General features: G+C 33.6%; 2 protein-coding genes across 2 annotated transcripts; one reads left to right on the top strand and one right to left on the bottom strand.

Annotated features, from left to right (window-relative positions):
* Nucleotides 1-555: 555 nt before the first annotated feature.
* On the bottom strand, nt 556-10,236 carry LOC143065445 (alpha-L-fucosidase-like). Its single transcript, XM_076239021.1, has 8 exons — nt 9,738-10,236; nt 9,032-9,138; nt 8,511-8,641; nt 7,403-7,539; nt 6,496-6,593; nt 4,818-4,950; nt 3,787-3,957; nt 556-1,651 (listed from the first exon to the last, which is right to left on the bottom strand). Exons 1-8 carry the CDS (start codon nt 10,073-10,075, stop codon nt 1,393-1,395), a joined length of 1,374 nt encoding a protein of 457 aa, XP_076095136.1. The 5' UTR covers nt 10,076-10,236; the 3' UTR covers nt 556-1,392.
* A 3,556-nt stretch (nt 10,237-13,792) lies between these two features.
* On the top strand, nt 13,793-24,123 carry LOC143065437 (alpha-L-fucosidase-like). Its single transcript, XM_076239007.1, has 8 exons — nt 13,793-14,155; nt 14,705-14,811; nt 16,061-16,191; nt 17,011-17,147; nt 17,446-17,543; nt 21,053-21,185; nt 22,076-22,246; nt 22,865-24,123. Exons 1-8 carry the CDS (start codon nt 13,809-13,811, stop codon nt 23,124-23,126), a joined length of 1,386 nt encoding a protein of 461 aa, XP_076095122.1. The 5' UTR covers nt 13,793-13,808; the 3' UTR covers nt 23,127-24,123.
* The last annotated feature ends 1,007 nt before the right edge of the window (nt 24,124-25,130 follow it).

Here is a 25,130-nt window from a genome sequence, read left to right as displayed (position 1 = left end):
ATAACAAAATTTTACAACCTTTTACAGCCGGTTAAAGTATTGTCATGCGTATCGATATTAAAGGTGGATTTTAATCAACAGAGATCACTTGGTACCTTTAAGAAATGTACATAGAAATAGATAATGAAACTCATCATCAATAGTATCCAAGTTTACAACCATCATAACGTGAAAATTATAATACTAAAAGAGTTTCCAATATATTGTCAAATTGGTTCTTCAGAGGCGGATTTAGGGGGGGGGGGCCCAGGGGGCCCGAGCCCCCCCTTTTTGGGAAAAAATTTGGTTGCTTATATAGGGAATCACTGAAGCGTGACTGGAGCGGGCCCCCTCTTAGGTCAGTCAGTGGGCCCCCACTTATGAAAATTTCTAGATCCGCCAGTGTTCTTGTATAGATATTTTCATTTTTTGTATTCAGGAGTATAATCAGACAATAATAGTTTAAGAAGTAGTATAAGGTGTCGATAAAGAGTGCTAGGAATGCATTCCATATTTTTAATCTGCCAAGTTAATCACATATTTTACTATTAAATATGTTCGTGATGTTGAAAGGTGAAAACATCTAGGTGCTATCGTAAGCCATAAATTAAAAGAAATGAAAAACGACAAGACAAATGCAAGCTAAAACTTAACACTACATATAAACAAAAGATGGAACATAGTCCAAGAAAACAGGAGATGAATTTATAGAGTTGTATTTCCAGTCCCACTATAAAAACTAATTATGAAACTTGTGTAAAAATCTGGCAAGTCTTAGTCGTCGAAATGGCTTCATTGCATGATGGATTTAAAGCCGTTACTTATCTAATTATATCACTGTGGATACAAAACACAAAGATAAACAGTTAGAAACGGAAATGTGGACAACAAAGTGTGTTTGTATCTAAGAATGGAATGTTGAGGTAAAAAGTGATTGAATGGATGTTTCCTTCAGAACTCCATTAAATGATATAGTAATACAGAAAATATATCAAAGAAATTATGGGATGCTCGTAAGTTTTTATTCATTGTAATTTTGTAGATCAATGTACTGCATATAGCTGGTTTTACTTTCAGCATGTTTCGTAATTCTTCACATATTCTTCTATTTTACGAATTGATATTTTTTCTCGCGTTTTAAATCCATTGCAAACCTGCAAAATTTTGGGAAAATGTGATTGATAAGATGATGGTTTTATCAATTGATAAGAGATCCTTCCCTGCTTTGCCACTAGCAAATACGTACAGAAATAGTGCTTGCCAGGACATATATCTGTCACACACCAGTTCTTCTTTCCTTTAAGACATTTTCAATAGTTGATATAATAAGTTGCATAGCTGGCTGATTCCTACGTACAGAGACTGATGGTTACTGGAGACAGAGTCCTGTTAAATTATTTGTTAATAAAAGGACTAATTGTCTATAAAAGTCAATTTGAATATCCATGCCCACCGAGAAGGCAGTTTATTCCATGATATAATTGGCACATCTATATAAATTCCTTGATATTCAGCAGCAATCCAACTAAATTCTCCCTGATAACCAAGCATTGTTACTTGTGTGACTGGCGTTGCTAAAGGCTCAAATAAACTCAACACAGACTGTACTGGCCATGACAACACTATTGCATAAACAACAGTTCCTTCATTATCAGTTTTCCGCATTGTATACCTGTGAAAAATAATATCTATTGATTTTCAAAGTTACCTGCTTCGTGTAAGTTGACTGGTTTAATCATAATAGGATTAATTTTGTAAGGAACTTAAATGTCTTAAATGGGTACTAAAACATGCTTTAAAGAAAATCTGACTGGGAATAGAGAAAATATATCTTCTGTAACAAAGTTCGGAGAATATCGGAAAGGTCATATATTAATCTAGAATTTCCAGAATTTCGAGAATAGCTTTTGTCTAATTTTCTTGCCTACGTTTAATTCGAAAAATGTTCCCGAACGCATCAACTTCAACATTCGAAAATATAGTTGAAATATAGTTATGTGTGAAGCTGAAATATGATGGCATAAATTATTTAGTTGAATGACATGAAATCCGATAACCGAGATTCATCATCAGTACTAAATGCTGAATTTAGTAATAAGCTATGGAACGTCATTATTTTTAAAGCCTCGGTCACACCTTACCGGATAAGACGAACGGACGCCTAACGGATGAAAATAAAAGTTGTCCGTTGACAAAATTGTTATCCGTTGGGCGTCCGTTGATGTACTGACCAACTAAAACGGACGCCTAACGAATGCATAACGGACATGCAACGGATATGCAACGGACGAGAAACGGAGACGTAACGGACAGAACGGATGTCGAACGTACATCCAACGGACGAGTACCGCATAAAACGGACACCTAACGGAAGCGTACCGGATAAAACGGATAAACAAGATATACGAAAAAATTAAAGGCGACAATAATAATACATGTCAATCGCATTAATATTGAAAATGTTCTAGTTAAGTAATTAAGTAAGTTGATTTTATTTCGAGTCGGCATATATATACATAATAACAGACAAAACATGAGCTCTGATGAACTTTTTAACCGACTATCACATAAAAAATCATGCAAATCCTACCAAACAAAACTGAAAAAACATGCAATATAATGAAAGCAAATCTATTTGTCAAAGTTCTGTGTAACTGGTTTTTGTTTGTTCTTCAAAATGCCGCTAAAGGGTAGTGTCTGACCTGAATAAGTTTAACAGCTGATTGATTGTGAAGATGTGCCCTTACTCTAGGATCGATTATGAATAATAAGAATTCATGAACCTTAAGAAATATTTTTGGCATTTCTGACGAGAAATTTTCAATTGGCATCAATTTTATCCGTTTCAGATCCGTTCATCATCCGTTATGTCCGTTATACGTCCGTTAGAAGTCCGTTTCTCATCCGTTTTATCCGTTAGACGTCCGTTAGAAGTCCGTTGGTGAATTTATCTGCCAGACCTCCAACGGATGTATAACGGACACGTAACGGATACAAAACGGAAACGAAACGGACGAGTACCGTACAAAACGGACGTCTAACGGACGTCTAACGGACGTTCAACGGACATTTTATCCGTTAGACGTCCGTTCAAAGTTTTGAACATGCTCAAAATTTTCCACCGGACAGAACGGACGTCGACGGATAAAACGGACGCTTAACGGACATGCAACGGATAAAACGGACGCTTAACGGACATGCAACGGATATGGACGGACGTCTAACGGATTGAAAAAAAGTTATCCGTTAGGCGTCCGTTCGAGCTATCCGGTAAGGTGTGACCGAGGCTTAACTAATGTACTGAATTTTGAATTCAATCGGATAGATATCATATCTTCAACACGTTGTTGTCTTAATTTTAATTTGATATTTTTTTATGAATTATAACTGATAATTCAATATAATCAAATTTATTGACTGATTGGTAGAAGATGAGACGGAGACGACTATCTATCAATATTTCATATATTTTCAAAGCGATCCGTAGTCACTCCGTCTAGTGTCAGGTATGCTGTCAACATGTATTTTGGTCCTCAATGCTCTTCAACTTCGTACTTTATTTGGCCTTTTTAACTTTTTTGGATTCGAGCGTCACTGATGGGTCTTTTGTAGACGAAACGCGCGTCTGACATATATACAAAACTTAGTCCTGGTATCTATGATGAGTTTATTTAACCCACTTTTTTTACATATCGTGATATTCCAAAATTGATAACACCTAATTTTCACTGAATCCTAAATTACATAGTTTAAAATGAACAATGAATACGTATATTCATCATTGATAATGAACACGTTCTACCATACCAAATATCTTTGGTCAAACTATCCTTCTGATGACTCCATGGCACAGTTCCATATACAGCCTCCTCATTAACTTTCAGCCAGCTACCAAACTGTCGAAGTCTTTCTTCAAATATTGGCATAATTATTCCATCTTTGGTTGGACCAATATTCATTAACATGTTACCACCACAACTAAAAATACATATGTCTTTTGATTTATTTCTCCAGGGTACATTTGTGTGTTTTTTGTTTTTATCCATTTTCAGTATCTGTCTTATTATATGTGTTATCTGTTTGCACTTGCACTTTGGAATAGTGCCTCTGTTCATCTTGGGGGGGGGGGGGGGGGTAATCAGCGTGTGTTTGTATTATCTCTTTTATCGTCAGGCGCAAATATAAAATTTCAGTCCTGGTATCTAGGTTTTAATTTCCTGAGGGTATCACCAGTCCAGCCCAGCGCTTTTGTATTGACTTGAGTTATCATTGATATGTTCATAATTATAAATTAACTGTTTTCAAAGCATTGAATTTTTGAAAAACTAACTTAAAGGCTTTTCTACCTCAGAAAAATATTAGCTAAACTGTATTTGGCAAAATTTTTAGGAAATTTTGGTCCTCAATGCTCTTCAATTTTGATCTTTATTTGGCCTTTTTACATTTTTTTTATTCGAGCGGCACTTACAAGTCTTTTGTAGACGAAACGCGCGTCTTGTGCACATATAAAATTGCCATCCTGGTATCTATGATTATTTATAATGGTACTCATTTTACGTTCTATGCTGTTTGATATATGGTATCTACATCAATGAGTATTTAAACCCTTCTCCACATCCTGCATATAAACACGTTACCTTTGTTGTGCGTACTCTTAAAAAATACACTTAAAAAGACATGCACTTTTTTTGTATCATACATTTTGTTTTTAAAAAAAGAATTTAACAGCAAGATGATATAATAAAAGTTATAATCAAAGTGTAGTCTATAAAATGCAGTTGTCTACAATACTTTTTTGTAATTATTATTTGTAAAGGCCAGATTAGATTAATAATTACCTGATTGTCGATGCGAAAGTTGTAATAATCTCATGCACAGATAGGTAATCTTCAATATTTGCATTTCTACGATATCCCCATGACCTCTGATCTATTGTCATACAGTTCTCCCATTTATGCTTCTGCAATGTACCTGTAATTACATTAGGACAAACTAAGCTTTCAAAAATAAACAATATCTTCAAGGACGAAGAATAAAAGTGTGGAAAACTGATTTGCCGGACTGACGGATGGATAGACAGACAGACAGACGGACAGACAGACGGAGTGCAAACCTCAAGTCCACTTCGACTTCGTCGGTAGGGGACTACTTATGTTAGGTTAAATATTTGTTATAATGATGAGATGCGTTTACATGTTTAAGTATGCAGAAGAATGAATGTTTTTCTAAGTAGGTATATATAACTTTAAATCATATAACTTTAAATCTATATTCATAAGATGCACTCTTTTGTTGTTGTTTTTTAATTATTTGAAAGTTTAAATAGTTCGAAAAAAATGGCGACAGGTCAAGAATTCTTTGTTGACAGCTTTCAGATTTATACAGTACGTGTTTAAGCATAAAAATGACACAAAATTAATGGAAAAGGGAAATTTCTTGTATATATACTGTTAAAAGAACTAGAGACTATAAAGAGCCTGTGTCGCTCATCTTGGTCTATGTGCATTTTAAACAAAGGATACAGATGGATTCATAACAAAATTGTTTTTTGGTGATGGTGATATGGTTGTAGATCGTACTTTATTGAAATTCTTGCTGCTAACAATTTTCTCTATCTAAAATGAACTTGGCCCAGTAGTTACAGTGCAAAATATCTTGTAAAAATTTTTGAAAATTGTAAACAATTACTATAAAGGGCAATAACTCCTTAAGGTGATGTTGCTTATATTTTGGTCTAACTTTGCTGTACATTATTGCTGTTTGCAGTTTATCTCTATCTATAATCATATTCAAGATAATAACCAAAAGCTGCAAAATTTTCTTAAAATTACCAATTCAGGGACAGCAACCAAACAACAAGTTGTCCGATTCATCTGAAAAATTGCAGGGCATATAGATATTAACCTGAAAAACAATTTTCCCCTGTCAGATTTGCTCTAAATGCTTTGGTTTCAGAGATATAAGTCAAAATCTACATTTTATCCCTATGTTCTACTTTTAGCCATGATGGCCATCTTGGTTGTTTGGCCGGGTCACCGGACACATTTTTTTAATATAGATACCCAATGATGATTGTGGACAAATTTGGTTAAATTTTGCCCAGTAGTTTCAGAGGAGAAGATTTTTGTAAAAGTTAACGACGACGGACAACAGACGACGGACGACGGACGACAAGTGATGAAAATTTTACTATACATCTTTAAGCAAAAAAAAAAAAATACATATACTATATAAAATAAATCTCTTCATTATGGTACACACCTGGGTTATATCTGTCTGTGCATGTGTGGCATCCGCCATGTTTACAGGGTGGGGGGGGGGGGGTATTGTTGGGGCTGTTTCAAAGTGATGTGGATTCATATATATGGTTTATAGTTCACACCTAGGTTGTATCCGTCTGTGCAGGTGTGACATCCGCCATGTTTACAGGGGGTGGGGGGGGGGGGGTGGGGGGGGGGGGTATGGTTGGGGCTGTTTCAAAGTGATGTAGATTAAAACATGATTTATAGTACACACCTGGATTGTATCTGTCTGTGCAGGTGTGATATCCGCCATGTTTACACAAACAAACATCACACCAACGGTCATTAGTTACAACTGTCTCTTTCACTGGACTGAAACAGTTTATTTTAAAAAAAAACATTGTTTTAAAATTAATCATGGTTTTTTTACACATTTTTATCACCCTGCAAAAATGTATCCACTAAAACCAATTAAAGGAATAATAGCACGTTTAGTTAAGCGGGAGGTTTGGCTAGCCATAAAATAAAATTCAACCCGCCAATTTTTCTTAATATGTCCTGAACCTAGTCAGGGATATGACCGTTGTTTTCAAATAGTTCTTTTCTATGTGTGTTTGTGTTTGTTTTTTGTTGCACTTCAGTGTTCATGTTGTTCCTTTGTTTTCCTCTTATAATTAATGAGCTCCCTCGGTTTTAGTTTGTAACCTATGATTTGTTTTCTTCACTCAATCGATTTATGACTTTTAAACTCCGGTATACTACTCTCGAAACTACTGTTGCCTTTATTTACTGATACACTTACTGTGTTATATACTAAAGTAGCTTTGAGTTTTCACATGTTAAATTACATGTTAACTTCAGTGATATGTCAAGTTAAAAAAATTGAACGCTGCACTATAATACAGATGAATAGGATCCAAATCCAAATAAGCGTTACTTGATATATTTCAAGAAAAGGTTAGTTTTATTCCTTAGGAACTGTCTGTCTAAATAAGACTCATCAGTTGCACTGCAAACAAAATAGAGCATCCTGTTTGAATGTGCAATTAATGAATATTACACAATAGAGAGGAAAGAAATATTTAACATTCATGCATGCATTTCAAATCGTAAAATATAAACATAAGATCAGTAAAACCCCATTATTGATTACATTAACATATTTAGACTTTAGCTCTCACCTTTCGTTGTACAGCCATGTAAGAAATTCCCTTGATGTCCAATAGGATGCAGGCCCTTTTTTCTCACATAAATCAGACCAAAGCAACTCTGGTTTATATTTACTGACCAGTTCATAAAGCTCGGGCATGATCTTAAACTAAATTAAACAAATGAGAAAAATAAACTTCTGCACTAAAAGAAATGGATCATTATATGGCAGTTGCGGATCCAGAAATTTACATAAGTGGGGGCCCACTGACTGACCTAAGAGGGGGCCCGCTCCAGTCACGCTTCAATGATTCCCTATATAAGCAACCAAATTTTTTCCCAAAAGGGGGGGCCGGGCCCCCTGCCCCCCCCTAAATCCGCCTCTGTATGGTCTTATATGGAACAGAATTTACATGATCCTAATGGGCAAATATGAAATTATTCGCTTCCATAGAAGCCGAGAAATGGTTGACGAAAATATTCCATGCACAATGTAATGAGTGTTGTAAAATTTCAAACTATATATATCAGCAAACAGGAAGTAGATGTAAAGCAGATGTAAGAATTGCTTACACGCTATAACTCAATCTTATCAAGCTCTAGACCAAATATAAATATCCGTCTACAATGAGTGTTGCAAAATTTCAAAGAATTGGCAAAGCAGGAAGTAGCTACTACACGGCATTTCTAAAAATTGTTACAACTCATCATTATAAAGCACCAGATCAAATATAAAAACGTTCCTTTTCATAGAAGCCAAGCAAACTTTGACGAAAGTGTACTGTTCAAAATATTTTGGACGGACAGTATATAAATAGCGGTTACTAGACTTGCTTTCATTGTCAGCTATAAAAGGTTCCAATGTGATTGTCTTTCGCCAAATAAAACTTGTTATAAATAATGAAGCATGTTGATAGAACCTGCACGTTTGTAAAAAAAAAAAATGAAGTATTTTGCTTTTTATGAGAATGTAAGAGGAAAATATATATGTGTAAGAAATGTCAGGTAGAGATTCATCTCATTGAGGTGGTACAGAGAGACAAACATTTTATTTGTATAACTTAACACATGAGTGTGTAGGTTACATACTTAGTTTATAGCATCTTACCACACATAACTCTATAAGAATGAGAAAAATACCTTCACAAAATCGTTTGTTGTAAAATTGGCTTCCTTGTCACTGAGGTAAAGTGGATTAAACCATTCAGAAAGACAGTGGTATAATCCTAATTTCAAATTCGTTTTTTCTCGAATGGCACTTGAAAATTCGCCTGAAATGGAAACAATTCAATGCATAAATTGTCGTCTGGGTGTTTTTATCAAGCTATAACCGGATTACATGTACAATAACTGATCAACAGTGCAAACAAATCTTACATTTTCCTGTTGTTGAATAGTTGTTTGTTTGTATGCATTTGTACGTTTAAATTGTTTTAAATTAGTGATTTCGGGACGTTTAAAAGCTGACCCTCCGGTATGGGCGTTGCTCATTGTTGAAGGCCGTACGTTGTTCTATAGCTGTTAATTTCTGTGTCAATTGGTCTCTTAAGTGTGAAGTGTTGTCTCATTGGCAATCATACCACATCTTCTTTTTTATATTAACATTGATTACTGCTTATTAACAATTGGCTTGTAATGGAGGAGCTTAAAAGTTCGCTTACCAACTAAATCTCTATTAGGACCCGTGGCATTGGAGTTCCAGTTAAAAGAATAGTTTGATGGCCAGTTAGTAAAACCTTCGCAGTGTTTGCTGGTAAGGACAACATATCTGAAAAAATATACTAATAAATAAGTTCTGCCGTCATATATAATAACTAAAAATAAAAATAAACTGCATGATAAAAAGATGCTTGAAGCTAGCTTATTTAATTTAATTGTATTTTCGTATTTAATTTCATATTTTAATATGTCTTTATAGCGTCAAATGATCGATATAACTTTAAAAGTACCCACAAGGAGTTGAGATATTGTAAAGTCTTGGTCAATAGTTATCAAAGGTACCAGGATTATAATTTAGTACGCCAGACGCTCGTTTCGTCTACATAAGACTCATCAGTGACGCTCATATCAAAATATTTATAAAGCCCAAGATTGAAAGAACTATTATTAATTTATTTAAATTAATCCATTGAACCCACCTCTCTGAGTGTCCAATATAAAACAAATACAATTCATTTTGTCCATTCAGGACGATCGATAGATTGTTGATTGCTAAACGTCCAGTGGCAAATATTACATGCATAATCGGGCTACATGTCTTGTCATTAATATGAAGGGTAAGTATGGTTTAAGTTAACACTTGAAATTTAATATTGATATCATAATCATCTTGTTTTGGTTTTTTTAATTTGTCATGGGCTGACTTACCGTGCGCCCGAGGCCTGTAAAATATCCGCCCACTCCCGTGGGTTGAAAAACTCCACAGTAAACTGTGAAGCAAAGTCAGCATATGTAAAATCCGGTGAATAATTCTTGTCCATATAAGATACCACATCTGGTATTTTCTGCAGTTTCCAATAATTCCAAAACCATTCCGAATGAAAACTTGGAACTGAAAATACACCCCAATGGATAAATATACCAAATTTAGCTTCATCGTACCATGGCGGTAAAGGTCTAGAATCTAAAGATTTCCAGTTCGGTGTGTATTTTGCAGAATAAGCTTGTATACAAAATATGTAAATTGCCAATTGTTTTAACGACATCCCTGAGAATATGTAAAGATGATCACGATCCGTTTATTTGTAAACAGCATTAACCATCTTTAAGTATAAATAGCATTACCGATACACACGTATAAATTACATGTAACAATCCAATAAAACTTCACATGAATATTTCGTTGTAATTCTACACTAAAATGCACACAGTCATAACAATAAAATTGTTTGATATAAAATAACGTATAAATCAAGCTCGAGAAATCAAGTATTTAAACTTTACAGGTGAGATCAGGTGAAACCCATATTGTGATCTTTTATATACTCGACTAGATGTATAATTTTATTGTCAAATCGAAAGTTGCTTTATGTATTTACAAATAATATATTGTACATGTCGTGTCAACAGTAATAAGGTATTCTGAACATTTCAGGCATTTTCTATTCCGGGATGGGATAGTCTGGCTTTTGCCTACTGATATAAACCAATATTGGACGATACATATTTATAAGATCTTAAATTTGATTATATATCCCTATATGTTACGAGTATATAGGGATAGAAGATCTTGTCATGGATAGAAAACAAGTACCCGTGCCCGTGGGTTGTCTTTGTGTCTGACAATATTTTGAGACTGAGTAGACGAATCCAAAATTGTTTTGATGGTCAAAAATACTAGGCATATTGAGAACACTTTATTTGACCGGTAATTCGATATAAACGGGGTTTTAAGAGCAAGAATACTCGTACCCTTCTTCTAAATAAACATGCAGGCTGCCGTTTTCGAGAAGGATCATGCCTACTTCTGTCTCGGCATCGATTTCTTTAGAATAAACCAAAAGAATACATTATCAATGAAATGGAAATTCTGATCATTTTCAAATATTTTATTGATTAAGAGACGTAGGCTATACATATTAGAATTTATGTTATTTTGTTGTATTTTAGAGATGCCTTTTAATGTGTTGTTATATTAAAATCATATACCGTCCCCCTTTTTTATTCTTTTATTTTTAGTAATAAAAAGAATATCAATAGGTATTATATCTATCAATCCGCACTCTCAAAACATTTCTAGAATGAAATTCAAAACAGTGTGGCTGTGGCCATTGATTGACACATTAAATTAATCCATTGACTGGGACAATTTAGGGGAACGTTTGTATGTAACGACCACTGCTCACTATGTACTTTTTAAAGACACTTAAACTATGGGGTCACCAAAGGTTCTCAACACCTTAATAAAGTAATTCGAAAAACTAATCAGAAATAACACGGTGTTTTGATTTATATCAATTATATAAATCAAAACATAAAGGTTATTCCTGATTAATTTTTTGAATTATTTTATAATTAAAGGCGTTAAGAAACCTTTGGTGACCCCACAGTTTAAATGTCTATCGTAGGTACGTCGTGAACAGTGGTCGTTACAGATAAACGTTCATGTAAATTGTCCCAGTCAATGGATGAATTTAATGTGTCAATCAATGGCCACAGCTACACTGTTTTGAATTTCGTTCTATTTGTACACTAATAAAAATATGATAATCGAAATTTAAGAACGTTAACGAACGAACACGAGTATAAAACCAAAATAACACAAATAGTACACAAAATTTCAATACTACTTATTGTCATTTGAGCTATTATTGTTACATTCGTATGATTGAATTGCAATTTTACAATAGTTTCGATCTAGAAAAAATGTATCTGCACTTATTCCTTTGGAAAAATAGTACAAGGATTAATGAAAAAGGAATGATTTGTTAACCGTGTTTTGGGTCTACTTGTACAACAAGAGTGCATATGTAACCAAAAAACATGTTCCGGCGCCGGTGACATTTGTTCATAGGAAATATGTTCCGCCGGAATTTATTTCACGGAAAATATGTTCCAGCAATGTAAAATTTGTTCCAGAACTAATTTTATGCCCAAATGTGAAATAAGTTCCAGATCAAAAATGATAGCTCCATGAATTTTGTTCCAATAATATTTAGACCAATCTAATTAAAAACCGATCTCCAACGCGACATATCAGAATACGGGAGCGATGAGAGATCGGTTTTTAATTAGATTGTATTTAGACTATACAATTTTAGAGTTTTAAAAAATGTTAAATAAGTTCCTGTAATATTAGTTTTAAAAGAACATTGTATAGAAATCAATGAATGAGTTCCGCTCAAACCTATTCCACAGGACCCAAAATAGATGATTTCACTTTTTACTTATTATATTATTAATATACTACTTATTTTTATTATGCACTAATAACTTTAAGCTCACTGATGACAAATACTCAGTATATAAGATAACTTGTTTTACCAGTGAAACATATTTCACAGAAAAGGAACTTATTTCACAAGGTGAGGAACAAATCTCACAAACCAAGAATTTATTTCACCAGGTAAGCAACAAATCTCATAATTCCGGAACTTATTTCACTAGGTTAGGAACAAATTTCACCAACCTGGTTCTTATTTCACAGTAAAGTGTGGAACTTATTTCATAGAGATGGAACAAATTATATAAAAATCATCTGTGAAAAAAGTTCTCCCAGAACATATTTCCTGTGATATTAGTTCCACTGGAACTTTTTTCACAGGATCAAATTTTGGCTCACACATACGCTGACATGTCTTGCGTGCTTCAATAATTGAAATATGATTGAAGTCTATAAAGATTTTACTACAAATATCACATAAACAGTTACCTTATCCCAGGCATAAATTACCTTAGCCGTATTTTTCACAAATTTTGGAATTTTGTGTCCTCAATGCACATCAACTTTACTTGTTTTGTTTTATAACTATTTTGATCTGATCGTCACTGATGAGTCTTATGTAGACGAAACGCGCGTCTGGCGTCATGATTAAATTATAAGCCTGGTACCTTTGATAACTATTTACCAAGAGATCACACGCTGGCATGTCTCGCGTGCATCAATGATTGAAACATGATTGAAGTCTGTAATTTAAAGATTTTCTACAAATATCACGCTATCATTATACCAAAAGTGCACACGCTGACATGTCTCGCCTTCTTCGACGATTGGATTTTTGTCTAAAGTATGAATATGAAGGTTTTACTGTAAATATCACATATACATTATCAATGAGCCAGAAAATAAGGCCACTGTCGGATAAAACCCTGCTAGACAGACATGCACATGTACATTTTACAATCATGCTAATACCATACACCTAATAGTGTTACTGAGCCAATTTGATAAGAGTATCAAAGCATATTACGAATATTGAATATTGACCAATGAACCATAGAAATAAGGTTACGGTCAGTTTAGTCTTGCCAGATAAAATACAAGTTCTAAACTATGTCGACTATAAATAAAGCTTAATTATAATCATTCATTATTAGTATTTATATTATTTGAATGCGTTTGTCTCATGACTTTAAAGAATAAACATTACCTTTCATTGAACAACCAAGTGTGTTAATAAAGTCAATATCAATCTTTTTGTTTCAATTATAAAACTTATGATGGTTATATCAAGCCAAATTTTCTCCGGTTTTCTTTATAATTATCTTTAGAAATAAGGAATCATGTTGCATGTTACATACTTATCAATGTTTGATCAAACTGTATTAAGGAAAATATTTTAAAATACATTTATTTATCGATTAGTTTCTTCCCGTACAAAAATGTGATTGAAATATAACCAATTCTACGCTCTATAGATTTTTAAATAAAAAAGGTAGTACGATATAAAGGGACTGTTTTGCATGTGATAAATCATGTGAGCTTTTAAATTGTAAAAAATGGCGATTCACTGGTTGTTGATATTCATTTGTTGCATAGGATTACATTGTAGTAGTGCAAAATATACTCCTGATTGGGCCTCTTTGGATTCAAGACCGTTACCAAAATGGTATGACGAAACCAAATTTGGAATTTTCATAACATGGGGTGTTTTTGCTGTTCCAAGTTTCTCCTCTGAATGGTTTTGGCCACACTGGAAGGCAAAACACCCAAATCGAGATATTGTAAATTTCATGAAAAGGAATTACCGACCTGATTTTACCTATGCTGACTTTGCTGCAGATTTCACTGCAGAATTTTTCAATCCAGATGAATGGGCAGATATATTTAAAGCATCAGGAGCAGGGTAAGATGTAATCTCATAATGTGGGAAATACAGAAATATACTCGACTAAAGTCAATATCGTTATTAAATTATCTCGGTTGAAATGTTCAACCTTTTGTTAACCGATTTATGGGTTCTTAGGTATTTTGCGCATAGATCTTCATTGGCAATCCACTATTTTTTTTTTACAGTTTCCTACTGTTTATTACTAAACTGCAAATTATTAAGGTAGAAAACTGACAACGCCATTGCTATAAAAGAAAAAAGACCAACAGTATACATGATACAACATAGCAAACAAAGACTGATCAATACGAGCACCATTTGGGGTGATCTCAGGTGCTCCAAAAGGTTGAACAGACCCTGCTCTACTGGTGGCATCAGTCGTGTTACTTGTGTAACAACAAACCAGGCGATAAATCTAACGCTATAGGTCACATTCGGGGGAATTGGGACCACATTGTTGTAACGACAATTGGAACATATCCGTCGTGGACGTTAATTTGAAAAAAAGATTGAAATACTATATTGTTTAAATCTAAAGTAAAAATGCCCTTTTTCAATTTTTAGATATATTGTTTTTACAACTAAACATGGTGGAGGATTCCCAAACTGGCCATCCTCTCATTCGTTTAACTGGAATGCAAAAGCAGTTGGACCTAACAGAGACATTGTAGGTAGGTATTTAAACGGATCTTATTGTAAAACCAGAAAACATTTCTATAAATCTATAAAATACTAGTATCCCATAAGTAGTATCTTCACATCGCAGGAATCCCGTTTGAAGAGCATGAGTTTGGAATAACATTGACAAAGGACTATTCCAATTAAACCAAACAATAATCCGAGATGTTTTCCCTTCACCGTTTTCACTACAAAGTTATTCATTTTGGCTGAAGGTGTCCTTCTATACATTTTTTTTCACTAAAACTTACATAATGTTCAAAGTTGCATAGTCTTCAAAAGCAACATATATATATAGCGGACAATAATATTTTGATTTAATGGGTATCTGTAAAGTTGTTGATTAATGTTTCAATAGCACCATAAATAATCTTTATATAATCAAAATGCATTCGGTTCAAAAACAGTACACATTCGAATGATATTGTATTTTATTACGAGAATATAAATCCAAGATAAAAAGCGTTTATTTAATCTTTTTTTTGTTTTTGACTTAATTTAGGAAATTGGTGGCGATGTCAGATTTTTGATACCATACCCTATTATCGGCTTTCGGTACTGCAGATGCAGAAGCGTATCAAGTTGGGAAGGGGGCCGGGGGTTGGAAGCCCAAATTTATCCGGGATTGGAAACCTCCTTTTAATAATCGCATATCCTATTGTTTCTGCCGTAGTGATAGACGGTAATAGTGTTTGAACAAATCATTCAAAACATTTTCTAAACGGGCCGAGGAAGAAATTGCCATATTTCATACATTTATTTATAAATGTCTTTTGAAAATTTATGTCGTTTGGTTTTTGTCTAATTTTTTCAAACCATACAACTACTAGATTCACTATACCATTAATGCAGGTTATATAGTGGTGGCTTTATTCAAAACTTTTTATTCAAAGAAGGTAACTCCAACCACAGGGAGTGTTATGTAGATTCTCGAATTGCAATTCCCATTGTTCCACTGAAATACACATATGATGGAATTAACAATACCCAGCCGTTAGTTACATGTAGATCACTTAATCCTGGATATTTACTTAGTTATCTCCGGTGTGTTCACAAAAGAAGCCATATTGTTGTAGAAAGAGTATTTGTATATTAGGGGATATTAACCCCATACAGATGTCAAGTCCAACGCTGAAGATGTAAAGTATAAATCTTAAAATGTAAACTATAGCACTAAAGATGAAAACTCATGTGCAAAATAAAGTATTACGCTGCCACTAAGACTTTATTTGTTATTTTTAGGCGATTTGGCTGAAGCGATACGAAACAGAACGGATATAAAGTTTGGAACATACTACTGTCTATCAGAATGGTTTAATCCACTTTATCTCAAAGATAAGGAGTCGAATTTCACCACCCAGAATTTTGTAAAGGTATGTTCCAGTATTGTTTGACTTGTGGATATAAGATTGATGTTTTATACAATAAGCGTTAGTTAATAAAGTGCATACAACGTAGGTGCATATTCTATTCAGCAAGATATAGCATCTATATGGGTTGCTAAACCAAGCAAATTTGCATTTCTACCAGCAAAAAGAAAAATCATAAAAATACTGAACTCCGAGGAAAATTCAAAACGGAAAGTCCCTAATCAAATGGCAAAATCAAAAGCTCAAACACATCAAAAGAATGGATAACAGCTGTCATATTCCTGAATTGGTACAGGCATTTTCTTATGTAGGAAATTTTGGAATGAACTGTTTTATAGCTAGCTAAACCTCTCACTTGTATGACAGTCGAATCAAATTCCATTTTAATGACAATGCGTTAACAAAACAAACAGACATAGTAGGCAAAAATGTAAAAAAAATAAGTGTACACCAGTGAATATTGTGTTATATAAAATCACTATAAAAAATATGTAACAAGGAAGCACAAAAAGGCATGAATCAAATTTAACAACCTCATTCATTGTTAATCTATTATACGATTTTAAGTACTGGGACCGAAAAAGGCAAGCTCTCCACAAATTTGCAGTCTGAAACATTGGCTTCATAATAATGCTTCCATACTGGCATGTCAATTGTTTCTCACTTTCTCTACCTAAATCATATAACTTCGATTTTTTTCTCATTAAGATTAAAATGCGAACATAAGAAAAGCCGTTGTGTGTTAATAAAGTCAATATCAATCTTTTTGTTTCAATTATAAAACTTATGGTTATATCAAGCCAATCTTTCATGTGTTTTAAGACAAAGACCATGCCAGACCTGTATGAACTAGTACGTAATTATAAACCAGACATTGTATGGGCTGATATGGTTGATGATATGGGACCTTCCTCATACTGGACTGCTAAAGAATTTCTTGCTTGGTTGTTCAATGAAAGGTAATGTTTATTCTTTACTTCTCATTGGTTATTGTGAAATATTTGTGTCCAATTATTTTCTGCTGATAATTCATTTTACTGCATCACCGTTTTTAACCTTGATTTTGCAGATTAATGAGATCATCCCCATCTTCTCAACGCGCAAGTGGAGCACAAAATTTTATACCTGGTATCTATGATGAGCAATATTTCTTCAAATATTTCGGTTTCATCGTTCCTGCGGTGGTTTGTGTAGTCAATAGTATTGTCAATATTTCTTGAGATTTCTGTTATCTATTTTCTACTTATTTACTTACAGTCCAATGAAGGATACTGTTGTTACAAATGATCGATGGGGCCCAGATTGTAAATGCAAACATGGTAGCTACAAGACATGTACAGATAAATTCAATCCAGGTTAGTAGACAATGATGATGAGGACAGATATTTCATTTTCATTGGCAGAGCATCGTTACACATGGATAATCAGAGTAATTGCAACTAAAAATGCTGTTGTTTGGTATGCGTGCATTGCAAAAGCAATTAGTTTCTATTAAATAATTTGAGAGGAGGGGATGCACATCTGACAAAAGGAAATAGAATTTGAAATTCAATAGGATTTCGAACACCAACAGCAATGATGATATTGAATCAAAAACGTTTAAGATGTTGTCGAAATAGTTATCAAAGGTACCAGGATTATAATTTAATACGCCAGTCTTGCGTTTCGTCTACATAAGACTCATCAGTGGAAACATCGTCAGAAAAATCTCGAAATGGAAAACCGTTTTCTTCATATCAAGTTGACAAAAACTAATATTTGATAAATATAAGACATTGTAATCGTAGCATGGGAGGCTGTCGAACTCATAAATGAAATTTGAAATTATAAAAATACAAAATAATAATTCCTCCCATACTCTCCGTAATTAACAAAGCATCTTCATAATACAAACCAGAAGACATTCATTAGTTAGCATACAGAACACAACGCAATAAGTATGAGAAGTCTAAAGGTCAAGAAAATAAAATTCTTCATATCAACAACTATTATTATTAATTCTTGATAAACAAACCAGGAAACTGACAGGTACTAAATTAAAATACTTTAAATTCCAGTTTTATGCAAATGAGACTACAATAAGATGACTCCTTCCAGACGAGTTTGTTCTCTACAGTTCTTAAGCAAACGTGACCATTACATAGTTGTTGAGATACTGACCTAGGCAATCCCAAAGCAAGGCAATTCAGAACTTAAAATATGATATAAACACTGTTTCTATCGTTGAGCACACAATGTTGATCCCTAGATATATTTGGGTGTGTGTTGTTTTGGCTGCTATATCATTAATCAACGTATTGTAAATATGTCTTTTGTTTAAACAAAAAACTTATAACATTACGGTACCAATTTGCCTGCAACAGAAGCGCATTCCGACAATAAATGTCACTTCAGTGATGCTCTAGACCAAACTATTTGAAAATTTCTAACTTTTAAAAAGAGCTTATATATCATAACTCATTGAGTAAATGTATTGTAAGACATCCGTTAAATTGATTTGCGTGGACATATCTGGTTCACAAGGATGATATATTTAAACTAGTTAAGTTCGCATACTTATAATACGGATGATATATATGACGAAAATTTCGCTTTTTATTTGAATTATCATAGTCAAGGTCAACCAAGTTCGCGTGACCCTTATCTGACGGCAAGTACTGACGTTCGTGTTGCTTAGTCTTAAGTTTTCTATGTTGTGTCTTGTGTACTATTATTTGTCTGCTTGTCTTTTTTCTTTTTAAGCCATGGTGTTGTCAGTTTATTTTAGATTTACGAGTTTGACTGTCCCTCTGGTATCTTTCGCCCCTCTTTTAATAAAGTGAGAGAGTATCATTTGATACAAGATCAACCTCATCAATGTAACATTTGCGGATCCCATAAAAAAAATTGAAAATATTCTTAATGATATATTGAAAAGGGAAGCAGAAGAGACCAAACGGTAGTGTTTTATTACTTGTTCGTCTTTTCGTCCTTTTTGTCGAGCCTGCAACTTTTGTTGCAGAAAGCTCGACATAGGGATAGTGATCCGGCGGCGGCGGCTACGGCGGCGGCGTTAGCTAACTTCTTAAAAACTTTATATTTTAGAAGTTAGAAGACCTGTATGCTTCATACTTTGTATATAGATGCCTCATGTTACGAACTTTCCGTCAGTCACATGTCCAATGTCCTTGACCTCATTTTCATGGTTCAGTGACTACTTGAAAAAAAAGTTCAGATTTTTTGTAATGTTAATTTCTCTCTTATTATAAGTAATTGGATAACTATATTTGGTATGTGCGTACCTTGCAAGGTCCTCATGCCCGTCAGACAGTTTTCACTTGACCTCGACCTCATTTCATGGATCAGTGAACAAGGTTAAGTTTTGGTGGTCAAGTCCATATCTCAGATACTATAAGCAATAGGGCTAGTATATTCGGTGTATGGAAGGACTGTAAGGTGTACATGTCCAAATGGCAGGTGTCATTTGACCTTGACCTCATTTTCATGGTTCAGTGGTTATAGTTAAGTTTTTGTGTTTTGGTCTGTTTTTCTTATACTTTATGCAATAGGTCTTCTATATTTGGTGTATGGAATGATTGTAAGGTGTACATGTCTAACTGACAGGTGTCATCTGACCTTGACCTCATTTTCATGGTTCAGTGGTCAAAGTTAAGTTTTTGAGTTTTGGTCTATTTTTCAAATACTTTATGCATTAGGTCAACTATATTTGGTGTATGGAAATATTTTTTGATCTATATGTCTGTTACGCAGGTTTTATTTGACCTTGACCTCATTTTCACGGTCCATTGCTAAGTGTTAAGTGTTTGTGTTTTGCTCTGTTTTTCTTAATTTATAAGCAATAAGTCAACTATATTTGTTGTATTGAAGAATTGTTAGCTGTACATGTCTGCCTGCTGGCATGGTTCATCTGACCTTGACCTCATTTTCATGGTTCATTGATCAATGTTTTGTTTTCTTGGTTAATGTTGAGTTTATGTGACAGTTGTAATAAAGCTTTATATTTAGGTCTATCAACATAATATCAATGATTAGTAAAGAAGCCGAGACATTTCAGCGTGTGCACTCTTGTTTTAGTGTGTATGGTTATTTCCTCGATTGTAATATTGCTGCTTCAATTTCAAGGACAATTTTCCTAGCCTGATGCAAATGACTTATCGATTCACAGGGTTATTGCTTTTATGGTATAACGTGTAGTTATGGAAACTTATATAAAAAAAAGTAAATTCACAAAAATACTGAACTTAGAGGAAAATCTAATCGGAAAGTCCATAATCACATGGCAAAATCAAATAACAAAACACATCAAAAACGAATGGACAATAACTGTCATATTCCTGACTTGGTACAGACATTTTCAAATGTAGAAAATGGTGGATTAAACCCGGTTTTATAGCGCTAACCTTCTCACTTTGATGATAGTCTCATCAAATTCCGTTATATTTACAATGATGCGTGAACTAAACAGACATAATAAATAAAATAGTAAAAATATGGGTACAGCAATTATGAACTCAAAAGAAGTTTAGATATGCAATAATAGGCGATCGTACGGCCCTCAACAATGAAACAAACCCATACAGTACAGTCGACTATAAAAGGCACTCACATGACCGTATACTTGTTTATTGATTCATTGGTTAATGTTGAGTCTGTGGAGTAGTTAGATTTGTTTCTTTAAGTCCAATCTTAACATCTTAATGTAGCAGACAAATAATGAAATATAAAGGATTAATATAAGTTGTTGCAATGTCTGTGTTGCAATCCTTCTTATTAGAGATTAATAGATATAAACAACTAAATATCAAGCATAAAACTAATTCAATGATTCCGGTATTTTTTTTAAGCTCTCTTATTCAACTTTCAGGTGTATTACAGAAATTTAAATGGGAAAATTGCATGACAATAGACAGAAGGTCTTGGGGATATCGCAGAAATTCCAACATCGAAGACTATCTGAGTGTTCATGATATCATTTCAACTTTTGCGTCTACAATCAGGCAAGTAAAATATCACCATGACTAGACTGTTACTACTTATCTGGACTCCGATTACCATTTACTATTTCTTATATGTTTCAAAATGTAGTCTTTGGACCATAAACTTTATAACAATAGAAAACCAAATATACATAAGGCGCACATGTCCATATGAAGACAAATTGACAGGCAATTATGAAATTACTGATTATATAAAATACAAGATCTTTAATCATATTTTTAAGTTTTTTTTTTTTACATCTGACCTTTAAATAATAAACAATTAAAAACAACGACAGTCATGGAGAATGTTTGGTTGTTGAAAATCACACCGACATGTTAAAGAGTATATATAAATGGCAGGTTCTCATCTTTTTTCAATTTATTATCAACAGTATCTGCTTTTTTGAATAATACTTCCAGAAGAAGTCCTCATAATTGTGATATTTGAAATTATAAAGTATACGTTTTAACAAATTTATGATTGCATATACTGCAATAGTTTTCAGCCATTCTTTTCCACTGATAACTATTAGAACTTTTGATGAATGTTGAACTAAAGCGAGTGACTTTTCCTATCCATTTATTTGATTTGAGTGTCTTGATGGTCATGGGGCACTTATTTTAGTTTTTTATATATCTTACTTTAATTTGTAATGCTTGTTTGGCTGAAGCGGTTTTTTTTACAAGTGTGCTTAAGGAATTCAATGAGAAATTTAAACACCAAAGATAGGAACAAACGAACATCATCATTACCATCATGGGTTTTATGAAAAAAAGTCTGTCATGTTATACTGCCTTCAGCTGTTGTTATCTGCACTTTTAACCTCGTTAAATGAGACGTTTTGTAATGATCTTTTGGAAGTAATTTTTCAATTTTATAAAATGACTAAATCTTCCTTTTGTGGTAGTTGCGGTGGTAACATGCTGATGAATGTAGGGCCAACAAAAGAAGGTAAAATCATGCCAATATTTGAAGAAAGACTCCGTCAGTTTGGCCAATGGTTGAAGATAAATGGAGAGGGAGTTTACGGAACGGTTCCATGGAGTCATCAGAATGATACAGTAACCAAAAATATATGGTATAAGTATTATTAAATTGTACTACATAAAAGAGAACAAGAAATACAAAAGACAAATTAACGACTTGAATATTCATTGGAATACATTGATCAATTTTAGCAAGACAAAAAGGAGTAACAGAACTGTAAAATGGGGGAAATTAGAGGATCGATATATATAGCGGGAGCAGTTACCATTCCGAATTCCTGAAAGAAAAATAAAGAATAGCTGAATCCAGACTTCCCGGAAAAAAATCATTCTTTCCGGATCCTCAAGAAAAAAACATCATTTATTTCAGAGACCCGATAAGTGTAAACCGCGAATTCCCTTAAAATCAAAAGCCCAATTCCGACGTCGCAATCAAAGTTCCTCCACGCCTGTTGTGGTATATATGTCTTCTATTAAAAGCCTTTCTTTTTTATATTTCGAGATGTTGAATATATTTTTTACTGGTTTATTCCTTCCCTGCTGGCAACCAAATGATTGTTGAATTAAAATATTTTGAATAGTGTTTAAAAAAAGCAATTGCATGCGCATCGTAAAATACTAAAAAATAAATGAGTAAATCTTTTGTCTCTGCATGAATGATACACTTGATTTATGATTGAATGAATCTCTTAGATATGTTGCTTTTACAGGTATACTAAACGGGAAATGGAGAGTGAGGGAACTGTAGTTTATGTATTTCTTCTTTCTTGGCCAACAGACGAAGTTTTGAAATTAGGAGCACCGATCCCTTCACAACAGACAGAGGTCAGCATGCTCGGTTACCCAGACAAATTTATCTGGAAAGCTGGCACAGCAGGCCAAGGAATTATTGTCACTATACCAATTATACCGTGGAACAAACTACCATGCGGATGGGCATGGCTTCTTAAGCTAACTCACATAACAAATTAAACTATAAGGTGTGTATGATGCTTGGTTAGGATATGTGTAATCATGTCAATGTACGTGTGCCATAAACAACAATTGCCATAAGAGCATAATACAAGTCTTTAAATCATGACTTTGTTTACCATAGTGCTTTCATGAAACTCTTTTGTCACATCAAGATTACAAAACTTTTTCGATTGAAAAGTAAAATGGATAACATATTTTCTTTTTAAACCATGATGTTGAATATATTTTTATGGCCCCGTCATTCCGCCATTCCGCAACAAACCATTATACGGCGTTTTTTTCTAAACGCCTTCAGATATTGGTATGATTTTTAGTATGTGAGTTAACCATGATGAGTTACAGGTCAAGTTTAAGTTTCATTCCGCTCCACTAACTTTTGACGAAAATACAGGCTTTGAACTTTGAGAAATTTTTGAAAATCACAGATATACGGACTTTTTTTCTAAACACCTTCAGATATTGTGATGATTTTTGGTATGTGAGTTAACCATGATGTTACAGGTCAAGTTTAATTTTCGTTCCGTTCCGCTAATTTTTGCTGAAATTACGGGCTTTGGACTTTGATAAATTATTGAAAATCACCGTTATACAGATTTTTTTTCTATACGCCTCCAGATTTTGATCTGATTTTTGTGAGACTACCATCATGTTTGTGTCCACATGTGTTAATAGTGAAATTGCAGATTTTTCAACTTTTTGGGACGGGGCCATTCGTGTCGCTTTGACACATCTAGTTATAATGTTTCATTGTTGCACTTATTTTGTGTTTTTGCCCTGCCAATATTTATTCCATTCATTCTTTTCCGTGCACCATGTATACTTGAAACAATTTGTCTGTGATGAATTGACGCATTTGAATCTCAGTTTATATATTTTCTTTGTGAAATTAATCTATGTTGTTAGTGCATAAATATTTGTCTGTACATTATTGTATATTGTCTAAATGTATTAGTTACTAAATTAAATAAAAGAAGGTGTCTCCATATCTCGACAATACTGTTTTTAAGGTTGTTTTGATTATTAACATTTCTAATATTGACATTAATATTTCTTTTATTTCTAGCAATGAGCAATTTACTATCCATATCTGTATAATGAATAATTATCAATTTGCAGTTTACTATCCATATCCGTATACTGAATAGAATTTGTCCGGCGGCGTTATCCATGGTTAATTACAAGAACTCAGTTTGACTTAGCAGATTAAAACTTTGTTTATAATTATTGTTCAAATCTGTTTCGTATTTCCTGTCTATTTGTATAACATTATTAACATTTCTAATATTGGCATTACTATTTCTTTTATTTCTAGCAATTTGGAGTTTACTATCCATATCTGTTTAATGAATAATTATCAATGTACAGTTTACTATCCATATCCATATACTGAATAGTTTTTGTATTTTGATTTTTTTTAATACTATATAATAGTTCATATATATTTAATGTGTGGAAATATTTTATGATGTACTTGTCAGTCTCGCATATTTTATTAAACCTTGACCTCATTTTCACGGTGCATTGCTCAGCGTTGATTTTATGTGTTTTTGGTCTTTTTTATGCCCCATTTATGGGCATTATGTTTTCTGGTCTGTGCGTCCGTCCGTCTGTTCGTTCGTTCGTCCGTTCGTCCGTCTGTCCCGCTTCAGGTTAAAGTTTTTGGTCGAGGTAGTTTTTGATGAAGTTGAAGTCTAATCAACTTGAAACTTAGTATATATGTTCTGTATGATATGATCTTTCTAATTTTAATTCCAAATTAGAGATTTAACCCCATTTTCATGGTCCACTGAACATAGAAAATGATAGTGCGGATGGGGCATCCGTGTACTAGGGACACATTCTTGTTTTTTATTAAACTATAAGCAATAGGTCAACTTTATTTATTGTATGGAGGGATTGCAAGATGTGCAAGAAGGTATGTCTGGCAGGTATCATCTGATCGTGACCTCATTTTCATGTTTAATGTTAACTTTTTCATAGTTTAGTTTGTTCAGTCGATAC

Source organism: Mytilus galloprovincialis, chromosome 1, assembly GCF_965363235.1.
Source record: "Mytilus galloprovincialis chromosome 1, xbMytGall1.hap1.1, whole genome shotgun sequence".
Classification (NCBI taxonomy): Eukaryota; Metazoa; Mollusca; class Bivalvia; order Mytilida; family Mytilidae; genus Mytilus; species Mytilus galloprovincialis.
This window is presented reverse-complemented; position numbering and strand designations above follow the sequence as displayed.

Coding starts and splice junctions, on each gene's coding strand:
- LOC143065445 (XM_076239021.1), bottom strand. CDS start 10,075: ATGTCGTTAAAACAATTGGCAATTTACATATTTTGTATACAAGCTTAT. Junction 8,642..9,031: donor TCCTAATAGAGATTTAGTTG/GTAAGCGAACTT, acceptor TTTCCATTTCAG/GCGAATTTTCAAGTGCCATT. Junction 1,652..3,786: donor AGTTTGACCAAAGATATTTG/GTATGGTAGAAC, acceptor TATTTTTCACAG/GTATACAATGCGGAAAACTG.
- LOC143065437 (XM_076239007.1), top strand. CDS start 13,809: ATGGCGATTCACTGGTTGTTGATATTCATTTGTTGCATAGGATTACAT. Junction 14,156..14,704: donor TTTAAAGCATCAGGAGCAGG/GTAAGATGTAAT, acceptor TTCAATTTTTAG/ATATATTGTTTTTACAACTA. Junction 22,247..22,864: donor ACAGTAACCAAAAATATATG/GTATAAGTATTA, acceptor TTGCTTTTACAG/GTATACTAAACGGGAAATGG.